General features: G+C 43.0%; 1 protein-coding gene across 1 annotated transcript in view; it reads left to right on the forward strand.

Moving 5' to 3' along the window:
- Cacna1e (calcium voltage-gated channel subunit alpha1 E) overlaps nucleotides 1-18,361 on the forward strand; it is a 314,504-nt gene that overhangs the window by 92,258 nt on the left and 203,885 nt on the right. The window contains exons 4-6 of the mRNA XM_055624404.1: nucleotides 885-988; nucleotides 1,839-1,991; nucleotides 3,080-3,261. Of these exons, the coding sequence (XP_055480379.1) occupies nucleotides 885-988; nucleotides 1,839-1,991; nucleotides 3,080-3,261 (439 nt within the window). The remainder of the gene's footprint in view (nucleotides 1-884; nucleotides 989-1,838; nucleotides 1,992-3,079; nucleotides 3,262-18,361) is intronic.

Here is an 18,361-nt window from a genome sequence, read left to right on the forward strand (position 1 = left end):
ACCTAGAGGTTGAGTCATTTGTATCAAGTACATAGTTCTTTGGGCCAAGACTTAAACCTAATTCTTCTAACACTTAGTCATCTGCTCTACCACTCACAAATACATGTGTGCCCTTGGTCCCACAAAGTACCTTCTTGGTTATTAGGTGATAGGCAACACATTGTCTCATTAATACTTGCTCTGCACAATCTAATAGTCTTCTTGTGGATGTGAGTACATGTGTGTTTCTGGGTGTGACTGTACAAGGTAGAAAAATGAAAGCAAGGAAACCCAGTGCAGGTCAAAGAATGTTTGGAGGCAATTATAAGACCTATTAATAATGTATAATGACCACAGACATAGCTCCCAGTAATGCATGTCAGTGTAATTTATTTATTTGGTAAAAATTCTGAGTGTCAGGAGGAGGATAGTAAGTTACTTCTTTACTGAAGTTAATCTAGAAAAATTCCCTAAAGAGAACAGGAATATTCGACTTGGAAATAAAAAACAAAACAAAACAAAAAACCAAAAAACAAACAAACAAACAAAACATAAGGGCCTGGTTGCATGAAAGGAAGGGAAAGAATTTTGCAAGGGATAGAGAGGAAATTGAGAGACCAGGTTTGGTTCAGGTCTTAGTTGGAGTCCATGTGTTCTGCTCAGAATTTGGGACTAAGGCTCCAGGGTGGAGGTAACTTTTCCTTTGCAAAGTGAAACCCTTCTGACTATATTTAATTCCACTCAATGCCACTGGTGATTCACCCGGGCTCAGGTGCGCCCACATACAGCTGGCACCAGCTTTGTGTACTTTCCAGGCAGAGCCTGCTATAGCTCTGACTCCCCATGAAGCAGGAGGGAACAGACAGGCCGTGGTAACCTTGATTCTCTTGTGTCTCCGTCCACAGCATCCTGGCCACCGCGGGAACCCACTTCAACACCCATGTGGATCTGCGGACCCTCCGGGCTGTGCGTGTCCTGAGGCCCTTAAAGCTCGTGTCAGGAATACCTAGTGAGCACCCACTTTCTTCTTTCTGATTGGCTAGTATCCTCAGTTGGATCCAGGGTACGAGACAATGCAGGGTAGACAAGAAAGAGTTCTTTCTGGGAGGAAGCCCATGGACATGCAACAACTGGGCATAGCATAGTACTTCTAAATTTAACATATTCTCATATTTAAATAACAATGGATGCTTTAAAAAAACAGGAAAGGAAAACAACAGGAAAGTGAATGAAGAACATTCCTTATTGTATAACTTGGAAATGTTAATTTGATGTATTTTTATTCATTTTCCCTATGCATTTTAATATAATTGTAATCATTATATGTGTGTGTTTTATCTGCCGAAATAAGTGTTTCAGTTTCTTGATGTTGAAAAACTCTATGTGTTGTGAACGGCTACTGGTTTGTTAGTGAGTGCTGTGCTCCCATTCCAGTGGGTGGAGAGCTGTATCTGAGAACTAGTAGTAGAAAGGCCTAATTTTGTCCCTATTTTGTAGGATTTGTATACTGTCAGGGATTGGCTTAATTTTCTTTGAGCAGCAAACACAGTCTAATGAATCTATTCTGTACATTAAGAAATGTACATTAAAAAATCTATACATTATCATGGAGGAAGCAGGGGAGGGTAATATGTAGGCAGCTGCTCAGGGAATGGTGAGGAGGAAGAAAAGGAGAAAAAGGGACATCGGTGTTGACAGTCTTCAGTTTGACTTGTCTTGGTAATTCTCGTCATGAATAGCAGCTATTATCTCAGGATTAATGGTTCTTTTTGCATGGAAGACTAGGAGAGAGTAAACAAGGCCATCTTGTCAGGAGGCAACACATGAGGCCTCTGGTTCATTCTCTTCCCTCTCTCTAGGCCTGCAGATTGTGTTGAAATCCATCATGAAGGCCATGGTGCCTCTTCTGCAGATTGGCCTTCTGCTCTTCTTTGCCATCCTCATGTTCGCCATCATTGGCTTGGAGTTTTACAGTGGCAAGTTACATCGAGCATGCTTCATGAACAATTCAGGTAAGGTCATTATTTTCTGTCTTCTGTTTTCCATCCTTTTCTCTCCTTTGGTCATGAGCATCATATAGGGCATTTAGAGCCTTGCTGAAAAAGTATACTCTTATCCCAACTCTAGAATTAAAAACTTCCTGGTCTGTAGCCTTTTGAGGTACAACCAGCTTAAAGAGCTGCTTGACAGTTACATTGTAAAACACTGCCTTGTTTGGAGTTGGAAGGGTTCAAATAGGTGGTCTCAGATCCCCTATCTATAGAGGGATTTAGAACACACACCAAAAGCCATTGATCTGAATAAATACTTCACAGAATATCTTTGATCCATAAACCAGTGGGACCCCGAAGACCAGAATCAGATAGGGGTCCTGGTGGATCTGCAAAGAGAGTTCCATTCTATGCTCCATCTTACACTTGTCCACCCTCTTTGTGAAGAACTGAGGAAACTGTGCAGTTGGCTTACCAATTGTGCCTTGAAAATTGTGGGATACACAAAACCCCAATTCTCAAATATATGTGTCGTATTTGTTCTTCACGTGCTAAGTAGTATACTCTAGGAAGAATGTCAGGGAAGAGATCAGAGGGAATGAAGGACAAGTTAAAGAATCCTAAATAAGCACCAGGCTTTTATGGAAAGAATCTCCAAACGATTTTTACTTTAGTTTAAAACCAATAAATATATGCCCCACAAGCAAAGAGTAAAGAAAATAAAACAGCCATTGGTTTACAACTGCACCCGAGAACCCCAGGGAGATCCAAGGTTCATCCTGATGCCTGGGGTTTGGAAAATCAGTAAGATTTTGCCATTGTATCCAGTGCTTTCTGTGGGAACCAGCCCTGTGAATTTCCATGGCAGTACAGGCCAAACTAGAGCTTCGGGTCAGAAGGGTCTGAAGAAGACGGAGAGTTTTTAGAAGCATTTGAGTTGCACATGGGTGTGAACGGAGGGGTGGAGGGATCCCAGTGTGGGAGAGGGCCTGAGGCAAGAGGGGAAGCTTCTGACCCCGGCAGAGAATTGCTTGAGGCTTCCTGGATGAGTTTCCAGTTCATGCTAAGTACCATGTGGTTTGTCTTCCACTCTCCAAATATATCTGCAGGTATTCTAGAGGGATTTGATCCTCCCCACCCGTGTGGTGTGCAGGGCTGCCCGGCTGGTTATGAATGTAAGGACTGGATCGGCCCCAATGACGGGATCACCCAGTTTGACAACATCCTTTTTGCTGTGCTGACTGTCTTCCAGTGCATCACCATGGAAGGGTGGACCACTGTGCTGTACAATGTGAGTGAGCTGGTGGGGTGGGGGTGGGGAGGATAGGGTGGAATTCTGGTGCTCTTTTGGTTCCTCTGGAACAGGAAGGGCTGGAGAAGAGTTGGGGTTGTCTATATTCAACTTTAGAACTTAGAAGAGTCTAGCGGGTCATCCCCCACCCCAATCTTTGGCTTTTTTGGCTGAGTGGAAGTCTGTAAGTATCTTATTGAAGCTGGTAGATTATAGTCTGTCATTCTGTCAGTGGGTGAATGAACAGGTTAAATCAGATTGCCTTGCTGTGGAAGGTTTTGGATCCACATGGTAGTGGGGCATAGTGAGGCGTTCTAATAGGTGTAAGGTTCTCGGTTACTGTCCCCAAAGGGCTCACCGTCAGATTGGAAAGCTGTTATAGTGGTTTCCGACCCCAGCGGCCCATTAGAGTCAGCTGGGAGCTTTAAAAATTATACTGCCTGGGCTTCTCTCCAGGCCAATTAAGTAGGAATGTCTAGGGGTAAAGGCCTGTCATTGACATTTTTGAAAGCTTCCTAGCTGATTTTAATATTAAGCCACTGTCATAAACCACTGCATTACATGCCCAGAGAAAGCATGGTTAATTGCGAGACTCATTAGAATGCTCTCCGAAAATTCAAGTTCCTAGGCTCCTGCCCTGGAGACTCCGACTTTGGGTGGCTATGTCTAATTGGTGAGCTATGAATCACCAGAGCCCTCGGTGATTCACATGGTCAGGCTTGGGGAAGCTCTGAGTCGCTGTCTGAGACAAAGCTGTCCAGCTGCCTGACAGGGATGCCCGGCATTCCAGCAAGGAGACAGAAATTAAACAAAGTGACGGTGATGTCCCTTCTGCCTTCCAGAGTCTGGTTTTAGTACGTTCACCCACAGCATGGTACAGAGTGCAAGTTCAATAATGAGCATTGGGGGGAGGTTTATCTTTTGATGGGCATGGAATGTAAGGAGCCAGAGAGGGCAGAGCAACCTGGGAAAGGGCTTGTGAAGGGCTGTATCCTCTGTGTCTTTGCCTTCAGCCATTGTTGGCTGAAGAAGATGCCTTCGGAGTCATCATTTGACTCATGCACACTCCCTTCACCTCTTTTTAACTCAAGGTGCTCACTGCTTTTCTCTGTTCTTCTTTTAATTTTGTTAATCTGATCCCACATGCACAAAACTCATCAGGTGGGCACAGCGTGACTTGCATAGAAAGCAGTCTTTGGGAGGACAAGGGAGAGGAAAAGCTGTATTTTAGGAAGAGACTCAACCAAACCTGATGCCCAGAGAACAAAGATTGTATGTGGCTTATCCATGTAAGCTTATCCAGCTTAGGAACTGTCTGACCATTGCAGTCAGCCTCCTTGATCCTTAGGTTACAATCTATGGATGCGACCAGTTATGGATGCAAAATTTATTGCTTAAGTAATTAGGCCTAGGGTGTTAGTACCTATACCGAACTTCTATAGATAATTCTATCTTTGCCACTATCTCCTGAACTTTACAGTACAGTTATTTCCATAGCATTTGCATTATATTGGGCATTTTAAGTAACAGATAAATGATTTAAAGCAATGGAAAGTTGGATACAGTTATATGCAAATACTGTGCCATTTACGGGACTTGAGAAACCTCAGATTTTGGTATCCATGGGAGGTCCGGACACCTATGTTTTACAGACTTCAGGAAATGACTAAACCAGTTTGGATCTATTCCCATACAGGATGAGTAAGGTAGAACTGAGAAATTTAGCAGGAAAGAGTCACAGGCTGTTGTGCTAATGTTCCAGAGGGTAGGATAGAGGTTTCCAGAACCAGGCGATGCTCAGCAAGTCCTAGAGTACTGTGATGTGTAAACTCCTGATGATGCTCTGGGATTCTTATTAGCCATGGGAGGCAGCAGGGAGGAAGAGACAAGCATGGTGAGGAAGTTACTTCCCATTTGAGATGTGGAGGTTGTCTTGAGGCCGTGTAACTAAGATTAGCCAGGAACCTCATGAAGTTATAGCACTGGCCCTGCAGTGGCTGGTGTCACTTGTGGGGCTTTAAAAGTGATGAACTTCAGTTAGATGTGTAGCCTCACCTACACGATGTGATAAATGCATGGAAAGCCTAAAAGGAGAGGTGTTGCATTTGAGGATACAGGTGTGATCTGCCATTCCTCTAACCAAGGATCAGATGGTACTGAGACATGCAGGAGTGGACCTCACGAGCCACTCGTCACTCTTGCATCACTTCATTTGATCATTCATTGTTTATTTCTACAACTATTGACTGCATAGATATTCTGTATCTAGTTCTGTGCTGAAATATTAGAAGGATGGTAAGTTCTGTGCTGAAATATTAGAAGGATGGCAGTTGGGTCAGAGGAAGGGGCCTTATCCCTGCTGTCATGGTTCTCTCTTTAAATTCCCATCTCTCCAGGTATCTGTCAGCTGTAGCAACAGATGATATGCAAAGCCTAGTAACCTAGCTCTCCCCTGTAGTTTTGCTCCATGAAGTAAGCGGGGAGTAAAAGAGGTAAATTACAGATCCTCTGAAATCTTTCATTGCAAGAGTTCCTAGGGCCACAGACTCACACCTCTCTCTGAAGTTCAACCTGTTAGCCATTGAACTGAAGCCTCCTGCTAGCCTTGATGGTTGGTTCCAGGCACAGGGGAGCTGGTTGAGCAATGAGGTTGGTTCCTCCAAAATATCTGGCTACAAATAGGCAGAAATAACTCTTGTGTATTCTGAAAAAAAATCATCACTTTCCCAAGCACTGGAGTTAGGAGCAGGTCATGGAGCCAGGCACTACTGGCAGAGGTGATAGTCATACTGAGGTGGATAACTGGCTCTTAATTCAGGAGAAGTCAAAGAACAATGGCACTCAGTTTTCAGTGAGTTGAGCAAACAGTCTGATTCTTCTAGAGAGCCACCAAAAACTACCTTAGTTGGACGAGGACCTGGGATATAAATCAAAACCCAACCAGGGTTGCATAGAGAAGGTGAGCACATGCTCACCATGCTGAGGCAGGCTCCATAAGACTGACTCTTCAGACCACCGGAAATTGGGAAGAGTATGGTAAAATCACATCATATAGGCATTCTATTTGTTGAAATTTAACTATTTAACTTTGAAAGACTATGGGAAGGGGGAGAAAAAAACCCACTGAAATATGTAGACAAATATATCTGCCAATCCTTACTATGTGTTTGTTCTCCCTGACGGTCCCCAATGTCAGGGCCACGTGGAGATGAGCACCTCAAAAACTGGCAGAGAAAGTTCATACTTGAGAAGTTATTTTCTAATCTTGGAAATCCAGTGAGATTTTTTGGGTTTATTCCAGCAGGTGTGTGAGTGAGGCATTACTTAAGAGCTTGGGTTTCTCCATGCTGCTATGCCACTGAAAATCCTACCGCAGTGTGAGGGACAATTCATGGACACTATATACCCAAAGCTCCAAATCTAACTTCCAGACAGCATAGTGGGCTAGATAGTGCACTCTCCCTAGTAGTTGTTAATGAGTTTTTAAGTTCAGAGAGGGAACTTGTGGATCTTTTAAGCTTTGCTTCTTTTGTGAGTGTTTTGATCCCGTTCCTCCCTCAAGAATTTTTTCATGTGATTTAAACTTAGATTTTGTCATGACAAAATGTATGTGCACACATCAGGTTCCATGATATTTACACAATACCAAATTAACTATGAATAACTGATCAACTTAATATCATAAATAAAAGTATGCATGTCTTGATACTTTACACAGGAATCACTACCTCCAGTAAAATGTGATATTAAGATATTTATTTCCCTTCTGTATTAGTTAAGGTTATCTAGAGAAACAGAACTGACAGGATGAATATGTATGAAGAGGTTTTATTAGAGTGGCTTATAGGCTGTGGTCCAGCTAATCCAACAATGATTGTCTACTAATGCCAAGTCCAAAAATCCAGTACTTGTTCAGTCTCTGAGGCTGGATGTCTCAGCTGCTCTTCAGTATGCACTGTATCCCCAAAGAAGTAGGCTTTAATGTTGGTGAAGGAATGGACTTGCAAGCCAGAGCAAGGATAAGCAAGCAAAGATCAAAATCTTTCTTCTTCCATGTTCTCTATATTTTTTTTGCTACCAGAAGGTATGGGTCAGATTAGAGGTGGCTCTTCCCATCTCAAAATATCTGGATTAAAGGTGGGTATTCATGCATCAAAAGATTTAATCAAGACAAATTCCTCACAGGTGTGATCAGGTGCTTGAGTTTTAGTTAATTCCATATGTTGTCATGTTGACAACCAAAAATAGCCATCACAACTTCCTGCCACTTCTCATTCTAAGATGTTCCAACTCACCTAACTGATGTGCTTTATCAGGTAGGCATTAAGAGACAGGAAATACTACCTACCATTTCATTTTCACTTCTTTTCAATGATTGCAACAAGTATGCAAGACTAATTGGCCCTAGTTACACTCAGACTAGTAAGAGAGACTTATGGATGTTCTATACTACAAAAAAGGGGACTCTAAAGCATGAGGGCTCATTTTAACCATTCTATCTAAAATGTTCTAGTTTCCTCTCTATTGCTGTGATAAACAGTGTAAGAAAAAACATGTCACTGAGGGAAAGGATTTATTCGGTTTATACTTTTAGGATATAATCCATCACTGAGAGAGGCTGGGGTAGTAATTCAAGCAGGAACTTGAAATGGAAGCCACTTGCTGGCTTACCCACAGACCCATGCTTACCTAGCTTTCTTTTATAGCAGAAGATCAACTAGCCAGGGAATGGTGCTGCCTATTGTGGACTTGGTCCTTATAGAGCAACCAATAATCAAGACAACCCCTCACAGACACGCCTACAGGCCAACCTGATATAGGCAGTCCTTCGATTGAGATTCCTATCTTAGGTGACCCTGTGACAATTAAAGCCGAATAGGACAAATGCAAGGGTTTTTGTTTCCTTTCTGCTATACAGACTCTTCATAAGTGCCCCTAGTGACCTTATGTCACTCTGCCTTTGACTACTATTAGCTTCATTTGTGTGGGGCTTCTCTCATGTCATGCTATACTGTAAAAAGATAAGTCAGGGTCCCATTGTCAGGGCTACAGGTAGTATCCTCAGGTTTGGTTTAGTCTCTACCAAAAGTCAACTCTGCTTGGTCAAACTCCAACTGTATTCTTGGCTTCCCTTCCTCCTGTGTTAGCAAGAATACAAAAGAGTTCAGTTCTGTTGGCTGCTTCCACCTGTTTGGACTGTAGCTCCCAAAGGTCTTCTCAACTCAGAAACTCTCCCTGACACTTACTAATTTAATTGATTTTATTTATTCCCAAACCTGATAGGTGTTCCTTTTTATCACAGCATGTTCTTTCCCTGATCAGTGCAGTTCTCTCAGCAAATGTTTCTTTGGCTTGAGTATTAAGCTTTTTCTCCTCTTCACTGGGACTAGATGTTGTTGGGCTCTGAAAATCCAAAACAACTCAAGCAGGCACAAGAGTCCAGCAAAGCAAGATCTTTATTGAATTAGACAGCAAAGCCTGACCAGTCAGGGACAACAGCACAGACTTGGGAGCTGACTGCATCTTTGAATGTTGATCTTAGTGAGTATTTAAGCAGATGACAAAAATTTATTGTACTCAGGCCACCGTTACTGATATTTATCAGGGCCACAGAACAGACTTGGGAGCTGAACTGCCAGCCCCAGCCAGTATGCTATAGAGTTTCTAAGCCTGAAACTACAAACGTCTGTGCCAGGTTATCCCAACAATCAGGATTTAGGGCTGGAGGACTTCCTTAGGAACATGTCCTTTTGATACATTTACCCTGTTCCCATTGGTTGGGTTATTCAACTGTTGGAGTTGGGGGCTGCTAGCATTCATGTTTCAACTTGCCAGTCAGGATGTCAGTTACCCATGTCCACATCTCTTTCTGCCAAGGAGGATGTCTGTTACCCAGGGAGCAGTTGGGAACTTAAACTTTATTTGGCCCCTATTCAAAATGGAAGTTTTATTCAAAATGGCCTCAGTTTGGTTCCTTCTTACAGTGTGGCCAAGAGAATCAACTCCCTCCTGATTCTGACCTGAGTTTTCTTCCTCTTTGTCATTCTTCTTTTATGCTATCTCCTGATTTTGTCAGCTGTTTTCTTGTTTTTAGGGTTAATATTCTGATTGCCAGGGTTCTCAGTCCCTATCTGCAGTTATTCAGGTCTCTGCTATTAATGTCCAGGTTTTCTGTTTTGCGTGTCTGTAGCTGTAGTTATTTCTCTTCTCACTTGCTGTTGATACAGATGTGGATGTAGAAATTCCTGGAGCTGTGCTGCTTTTCCAGCTTTGTCGTTTGCCAGCCTTTGCATAGGATGCTCTGAGCCACTGTGATAGAATATGTCTTTGAAGGCTTTACAGGGTTTTTGGCAAAAGAGACAACTCATTGTCTGAGTGTTTACTGAGAGTCTTCTTCATCCCCCAGAAATCCTTTAATTTATGCCAGTGGGTTTCTTTTATCCTATTGCACAGTTAGTATTTGTTAAATTTGTTAACATCTGTTCACTATTTGCCTCATTGAGATTTTGCTCAGGTGTGTGATATACAAGCATGTTGAAAAAAAAATCCCACCATATCCCAGGGCCAATGAGAAAAACATCATTTTCTTCTTTGAAGTAATTCTGCTGTTGTAGTATCTACAGGAGACACCGCAGGTTGAGGGATGAGAGACTAGGGAACATATCTAATCTTTGCTTCAGTCAATCATCCTCTATCCCTTTCTCCACATGCTTTAATGATAGGAGGATATCTGTCAAAGCTTGCTTGACAGATGAGTGGCAGAGGCAGTGATGTTCTCATGGAGCTAGAATAATGAGGTACCCCAGTTGATCTAAGGGCTGGCCTGGGATTAGGCTGCTAACATCTGGGACCACTTCTAGCTAGTGTCACCCATGCTCTGAAATTGACAGCTTTTCTTCACATCCCCCATCTGCCATCCATACCTCTCTGTTTTGGTGTATGACCCTGTCATATAGGTAAAACTTGCATTCTGATATCTGTGTGTGTTCACCTGTGACTCATCTAATTAATGGAAAGATTGATAAGTAGATCTGGATGCATGTCTGCCGCCTTTCCTATGAAGGCTACAAGGTAATGTTTGCCTAGCGAGGAGCTATAACTTCCCCCTTATTGCTCCCAAGTACCTGGCAGCACATCCCATTTCTAAGTTCTTCAAGGAGGGAAGAAGGAGATTAAGAATATTGTTTCTAGAACTCATAGTAAAGGTCTTTATCTCTTCTGTTTATTTTCATAGGCATTTACAGGCTCACACATTAATTTATTATTAACTTATCTATTAATTTATCCATTAATTTATTATTAATTTATCATATTCAAGGACTATTGGAGATGCTGCTAATATAGCAGAGTCCCTACATTTGAGGGTTTTCCATCATCAGGAAATAAGTTCAGAATAAATAGCAAAAATATGGAATAAATCAGATAGTGATAGATTCTGTGGAGAAAAATTAGCTGGAGAAATGGTAAAGGTGTCTTCACTTTTAAATGAAGCTGTCAGCAGAACCATTCTAGAAGATGGCATCTGAGCATCTTCAATTGAAGCTGGTAAAGGAATGAACTAAGTGGTTTTCTTTCTTGGTTTTCTATATGGGACAGCACTGTGAAGACTCTGTGAATGGCATGCCCCAGTTACATTTGCAGAGCAGCACAGAGGCTAGCATATTGGAATACAGTGAGTGATGGGTAAGGCCAGGTGTGGAAGAAGGATGTGGATCATGTGGACCTGGTGACTGTTCTAAACATTGTTTTTTTAAACATCAGCAAGATGCAAAGCAATGGGGTAGGGCTTGGAGGACACAAGTATTGTGGCTTAGGTCGAGTTCTAAAGAGCCAGACTCTGCTACCAACAGACCGTAAAGGAGCAAGGCTGGAAATAAGAAGACAAGTTAGGAGGTCAGTGAAAACGGTCTAAGGCAGCATGATGGGAGCTCCTATCAGGGAGGCAACACTGTAATAGATAAATGCTGAATGGTTCTGGGTGTACAGTTAACATCGTCACGGCATTCTCTGGTTGTCTGGTTATAAGAGTGAGAGAAAGCCAAGGACTGGAGTTGTTAGTTGAGTAGTTAGTAGTTTGAATAAAAATTAAGAATCAAGTTTGGGCATGTGAAATTTGCCACATTTATTTTATGTGGTAGGCAGACTATGAAGTTGAATAAATGTGTTCCGTGTGGAAGCCTGTTCAGGAACTGTCATTTGGGAGCTTTCAGTGTATGGATGGTAGCTGAAGTTACGAGACCACAGAGGAGGTGAGTGTGGAGTTGAGAACAGGGGAGATTCTAGGACTGGGTTCCAAAGGTAAGGTGTTGAGAGTCACCAGCCAAAAATGACTGAGGAGGAGGGGTAAGAAAGCGTGCTGTCCTGAGGCCAGTGGAAGAGAAAGCTTCCAGCAAGACGGGGAGGATGAGAAAATCAGTTCTTTGAAACATACCCTTCCTGTTGTATCAAGGTCACATATAGCAGACCCTGTTCTGGGTCCCTTTGCCAATAATTGCTTGGAGAGTTACGTGTTACATCTGTAGTTCTCTTTAACTTGCATTCACATTTCTGCCTTCAAAAATGTTTTGCCCATTTGAGTCAAATGTTTCTGGTGGGTCAAATAAGATGCAGGTGGGAAATGAACCTTCCTAAGGCAGGAACAGTTGTGGGAGTGTGGAGAAGTAAGGGAGAGGGGCTGGTTCATCAGTAGATGCAGTGTTGGAAGATTGTGCAAATCTCTTCCAATTCCTTTTTTTTTTCTTTTTTTAATTTTCCTCAGCGAAGTATGAAGTGAGATCGTCAGCTGAGGGAGGAAGGGGGATGTTGGAGGTTTGCAGAGAAGATAAAAGCTAGCTGTCTATAAAGTGTGAGTAGTAACTGGGGTAGGAAAATGGCGTGATTTCCGTGCAGCATTGAGGAACCCCTTGGCGTCTGTGGTGGTGAAGTTCATGGGAGACCAGTGAGCAGCATGGAAAGCAGCTGCTTTCTCCGGGTCTTAGCCACTTAGTTGTAAACGGTAGTAGATGGGGCATCTGGCTTTTGCCAAAGCGACTCTGGCCCAGGAGTTCTTTCAGTGAGAGAGGGCTGGGAGGGTGCTTGTGCAGTGGAATCGGGGCTAGGTAGAGAGGAAAGAGGTAGGGGAGAAGTCAGGGAGAGCAGGATAAAAGTGGCCCTTTGTGCAGTCCAGCTCAACTGCGCTGGGCAAATTCAGCCTGTGGAGTAAACTGGGAAACCCGTTTCATTTCTTGGAAGCAGCAAGCAAGTTTTGAAACTGAGAGTTCTGATCTATAAGCGGGTGTCTTCCCTGCCCTCCATCCAATGAACACGCTCATGGCATGATGAGGCATGAAAGACCGGGACTGCAGTCGGCCTGAACCCCCTTGAAGCCAGTGGTTCTCAGCATGTGGGTCTCAACCCCTGTGGGCTCTGAAGACCATCAGGAAACACAGACATTTACATCCCTGTTTATGCCAGTAGCAAAATTACAGTTATGAAGTAGCAATGAAAATGTTTTTATGCTTGGGGAATCACAACATGACGAACTGTATTAAAGGGCTGCAGCATTGGGGACGTTGAGAACTACTGCTAAGCCCTTGGTGACTCAATCCCAGAGAGCCTGGGCCTGCTTCCACTAAATTGCAAATGTTTTCTTGAGAACATTTAGGGCCTAATAGCTCTCAGGCCCAGCTACCTGCCTCACTAGCATTGTATGCCTGAATCTAATTTTCTCCCCCAACTAATTTTTTTTTTATTTAAATTTTTGAGTTCATGGGGGTGGTGCTTGTGCGTGTGTATGTGTATGGGGCCCGGATATTGACGTCAGGTGTCTTCCTCAATCGTTCTCTAACTTAATTTTGAGACAAAGACTGTCTATGTATATGGAGCTCGCCCATTTGGTTAGACTGGCTGGCTAGCAAGACAGGAATCCCTCCTGTCTCTACCCCCCAAGTGCTGGCATTATTGGCACATGCTGCCATACTTTGCCTTTATGTGGGCATTAAACTTAGGCTCTCATGCTCACACAGCAAACATTTCACAGACTGAGCCATCTTTCCAGGCCCCAAATTTAGCTTCTTAATTACCACACAAAGTAACAGGTTTCCTTATGGCATTTCCACGCATATTTAGCTTGGTTAATACCCTCTCCTCCTTTCTTCAACTCTCCTCTCCCCTCCCCCCCTTTCTCCCTCCCCTCCTTTCCCCTCCTGTGCTCTTTTCTCCTCTCCTTTCCTTCTATTCTGTCCCAACCTTTTCCCTACCACATGACCCAGACATACTACTCCTGGGCATGTGCTCCAAAAGATTCACAGAGATGTTTACACATTCATATTTACTCTTGCTCTGTTCACAAAAGTAAGGAAATGGAGTCAGCCTAGATGTCCATCAACAAATGAATGCGCAATGAAAATATGGTACGTGCACACAATGGAATTTTATCCATCAGAAATGGAATGAAATCACGAAACATATAGGAAATAGGCAAAACTGGGAAATGCTATATTAAGTGAGATAACTCACACTTAGAAAGACAGATACTATATGTTATTTCTCGGACATGGATCCTAGCTTCTAATTCTTATATATGTATATTTACATGTGAGTAAGGAGAGGAGCAAAGAAGGTAGAAGGGGGCCTACGAGAGGAAAAACAATGAGCCTTTAAGGGAGGAAGAGAAGGTTAGAATACGAATAAACATATGTGTGTTCTGGAAATTGAGGGAAGCTTACTGGCGGTGGACGGGTGCTCAGATGATTTTAACTGTATTTCAAAAGCATGAAGTGCCTTGGCAGCCTGCTCTCTAGGTTAGTCACGTGCCCTCTCTGGAAGTCCTGCAATGCACCCTGCTGGAATCATTGGCCTGTAGCATTTCATTCCCTAGTTCCTTGTATGGGAGAAACAGGTTTTCTTCCTCAAACTTGTCACATCCCCATTCATAGCTGTCTCTGCCTTGAAATCATTCCTACTCTCTGCAGATCCATCTTGATTTCTTAATAATTTGTCAAACTAGGGATGCCATCATGTTCGGGATGCATTCCAAATGTACCGCTTGCCTCCTGATCTGATGCCTGCATTTCACACCATGCACCAGGCTGGTCTCCCAGTCTTTTGTCTGCAGAGGGCCATTAGGCTGGCTCGGGGCTCCTTTGCCTGCTTTTAGCCCACTCTAATACTCAGTTTAATTTCTAATCCATGCCTTGGGTGCCTGAGGTGTCACACAGCCGTAGGCTATGATCTCTCTGTTTGGAGACAATACTGAGCCTTTAGGTGATCTGACCCTGGGCTGCAGAGACAGAAATTAACTACAGGTGCTGAGTGGTGACTCAGCAGCCATTTCAGGTGCTTTTCACTGAATCACTCTGGAGCCAAATGCTTCCAGAATCCCAACCAGGCAGGGATGGCATAGCTACAGTTCTTGGCCCACTAGGAAAGGCAAGAGGTCTCTAATTTTTCCTCAATTGATCATTCACTGGGAAAAAATAAAGCAATGTGTTTCAGGGGCCCCCTCCAGCTGTTGCCCATCTTAATGTCACCTGGGAACAGCCTCTGTAATTTCAGATCACTGGGTCCTGCTCTGACCTAATATTTACATCGTCCCCAGAGGTAGAATGAAGTCCATTTTAACAAGCTCCCACAGGATTCCGAGGTCATTTGCTAAAGCTGAAGAATCACTAGTCTACATGAAACACCGAGAAAGAGACAGCCTGGAGGGTGGGACAGGCACACTCTGCCTCTACCCTGCACTGTCCACCAGGTCGGTTTCCATGCCTTTAGGTATTGTCCACTGTTCACCTGTCATCTGTCATCGAATGACAGACAGAGAATGGCCTCTAATTGTAATTTATGGACATGAGCCCCAAAGGGTGGCAGGTCATGTGACGGGGATATACATATCCTCATAAGGCAAAAGGAATGTCATAAATGGCTGGGAGAGAGATACCCAGGGCTCTCGGGGAGGACCAAGGGAGTATTGAAAACAGTATGCAGAGGTTCCCTGTTTGAGCCTCCTTATATGTTACAATTAGACATCAGCTCTGTTCTCAGTTCCAGCCAGTATCCCTTGTTGTCTCTTCTCCTCGTGAGGCTGATTTCATCTCAGCCTCTTCCAAAGATGAGGTGGGGTTGGACTAGCATGTCTGTCTTTCTTCTTGGGTACTAGGGATCCCACTTAATCTGGAGAGGCTTTCTGAAGGGTCCCTGAGAACTTCTTAGCATTGTCTGTCCACGTAAGAAAACAGGATGTTCTGTGCTCGTGTAGAAGCAGAGAACTGAAATTAACTACAAGGAAAGGATTTTATGAAAAAGACCCATGAGAACAGTTCAGATGATCATCTGTATAGGAATACGTCTGCTGCTCTGAGAACTCACAGTAGTCAAGAGAAAGTAAAGAAGCCGTCATTGTAAACCTGGCCCCAGGAGACCTAGGAGGCCTTTTGACTTTTCTCCCCTTCAGCATCACCTGGGTTCTGTCTACTGTGAAATGGAGGATGGAGGCAGGCACCTCCCATACTCACATTGAGTGATCTTCCTCATCAGTACCAGAGGACACTCACCTCAGCAGCCTCTGGGGTTGGAGAAAGGATGGTATATGTTTCTATCCCTGTAACACTTTTCTCCCTTGCTTGTTCTCCACTCCCCCATTCATCATTAAGATACTGGTCCTTGCTCTCGAGCAGGGACTTGTCCACTAAGAGCCATGGGTAATCTTAATTGTACAAAGCAGTGGTTTTCATTATGGCATTTCTTACACATATATAATATACTTAGATTTTGTCTTTGTTTTGAACTTTTTCATCTGGAGAATTTCTTACAAGTAAACAATTAAATATCATCATGTGTATTCCTATCTCACCTCTTCAACCTCTGATCATGTACCTTTCAGGGTGTGGGAATCCTATCAGTGGCCACCTACTCAGAAAAGAATGCTGTTCTCTCTCCTAGAAAGTACCACTTGTCAATAGCTCCTAAGTAAGGAGTGGGGCCTGTAGGTCATCTACCCAACCTGTGCCAGAATTTTGTCTAGCTTGTTCTTGTAAAGGTCTTGTGCAGGGGACCACACTTGCTGTGAGTTCATGAGTGTGTCAGCCTTGTCAAATCCAGAAGACATCATTTCACAGTGCTCTCTCCATTCTTTGGGTCTTACATTTGTTTTGTCTCCCTTTCCAAGATGTTCCCTGAGCCCTGGTAAGAGGAAGGGGAACTCATAGGCTTCATGTAAGAGTCTTGTTTAGGGTTACGCATTCAGTCTTTCAGTCTCAGCACTTTGACTAGTTGGGAGGCCCTCTGTTGTCTTTTAATTATCATATAGCCTTGAATCAAGGCCCATTGGTTATAAAATCCTCAAAAATTCTGTAATATGGGCATTCCATTGTAGGTATTATATCATGTATTTTGAACTCGAGAATCTTTGACTATGGAAAACAATACTGTAGAGTTTAGAAAATACAAAATTAAGAAAAAAAAACAATTTAAAAAGCTGCATGTGATCAGTGTGTTTGAGACCACATCTGACACTTGGAGGCTGCCTGCGGTGAGCTGGCTTAATTTGCCTTTAGTTCAGACTATGGAGCAAAGCTACCTCTGCTATCACCTCTCAACTCACTTGAATTTTGTGTAAATGTGCTATTGATTTAGGAAGCTTTCACTTTGTTTTAGTTCATCCTAAAAAAGAAAGAAAGAAAGAAAGAAAGAAAGAAAGAAAGAAAATGAAGGAAAAGAAAGAAATCAAACCTAAACTTGTATGCCTATCTAAAATAGTATGAACAAGCCCACCATTAATTTTCTAGGTGATTCAAGATTTTTTTCAGTACTCTGAAATAAAATAAAATGCAGAAATCAACTGGGTGCCAAGGTTGATTCAAGACTGCAGGAGTCGCCTTTCACCTCTGCTTCTGGTTTTTTATCTTCCCAGAAACAACTTCGGGTTTTAAGTGATATTAAAGAAATATTTACACTATGGATCCATTTTTATAAAAGGCATATAATGCATTTATCCCAAGGATGTTTTCCTTCATGAATTTTAGGTACTGATGATGCTCTTGTTAAAAAATGATTTCTGATCTAAAAGGTGGAATAAGAGAGGAGTTAAGGGCCCTGATTACACCCTCACTCTCTTTGTGACTGGAGAAATTTTTGAACGTTGTGCGTTTTTCCCCTTATCTAAAAAGTGAGAATTGCTGTGGTATGCCTTTCACAGAGTTGTGTGATGATTAAGTAAGATTATATGAATATTGCTTTTTGCACATCCTGACTCATAATAGCACCGTAGTGTCTGATATTATTAAATATTTTTTTAAACACCATGTAGAGTAGACAAGCAAAACATCTTCTTCCCAGCCTCCTTTACACATTTCCTGGCCCTCACAGGCTGTTTTTGTCTCTGAGTCTTGCCGCTTTGTACCTTGCATTTGCTTCACTGCCAGCCTTGAATCCCTGTTGTTGGCATTATTGAGGTTCAGTTTTTTTGTTTGTTTGTTTGTTTGTCTTAAACTCTTGGGTAGTTCCTCCACAGGGTGTTTACTGGCTGTGGCTAGGAAGGTCGGAGAGAGATCGTGCCTCTAAGTTCTTTCTTCTCTTAGATCTAAATGCCAGTGGCCTGCATCTGGCATTTTCCAAGACTGTCCTATTGCTAGTCATCTTTTAGGTGTCTGAGTCCCCCTCTCTTTCTAAACATTCTTCCTTTCAGCATCAGCACCTTACCCTAGGCTTAAGCATCCACTGACAGGTCCTCTTCAGATGAGCTCTGTAGACTCACCAGAGATATACCAGCTGCTGGGACGTGCAGCATGGCTTCATCTTCAGACCAGTCAGCCCCATCAGATGGAGATGCTAAGTTTTGACAATGGGAAGTCATCAACACCACTGATGTCTCACCTTCACACCAGCTCAGCTCCCTCCTGTGGCTGTTAGAGGGAGAAAAATATCCAGAGAAAAGTAGGGGAAAGGTAATTTGTTTCAGTGTTTACAGAGGGTTTGTGTATAATTAGCAGTTCATTTCTGTGACACAGTTGGCCTTCTTGGCTTGGAACCTGGCTTTTAAATACTCTTAAAGGAACCCATACCTAGGAAGGAAGAAGGAAGAGGGTACCCTAGGCTTGGTGATGACATGTGATCAAAAGTAATC

This window comes from Psammomys obesus, unplaced genomic scaffold (assembly GCF_907164565.1).
Source record: "Psammomys obesus unplaced genomic scaffold, mPsaObe1.curated_primary_1811, whole genome shotgun sequence".
Lineage (NCBI taxonomy): Eukaryota > Metazoa > Chordata > Mammalia > Rodentia > Muridae > Psammomys > Psammomys obesus.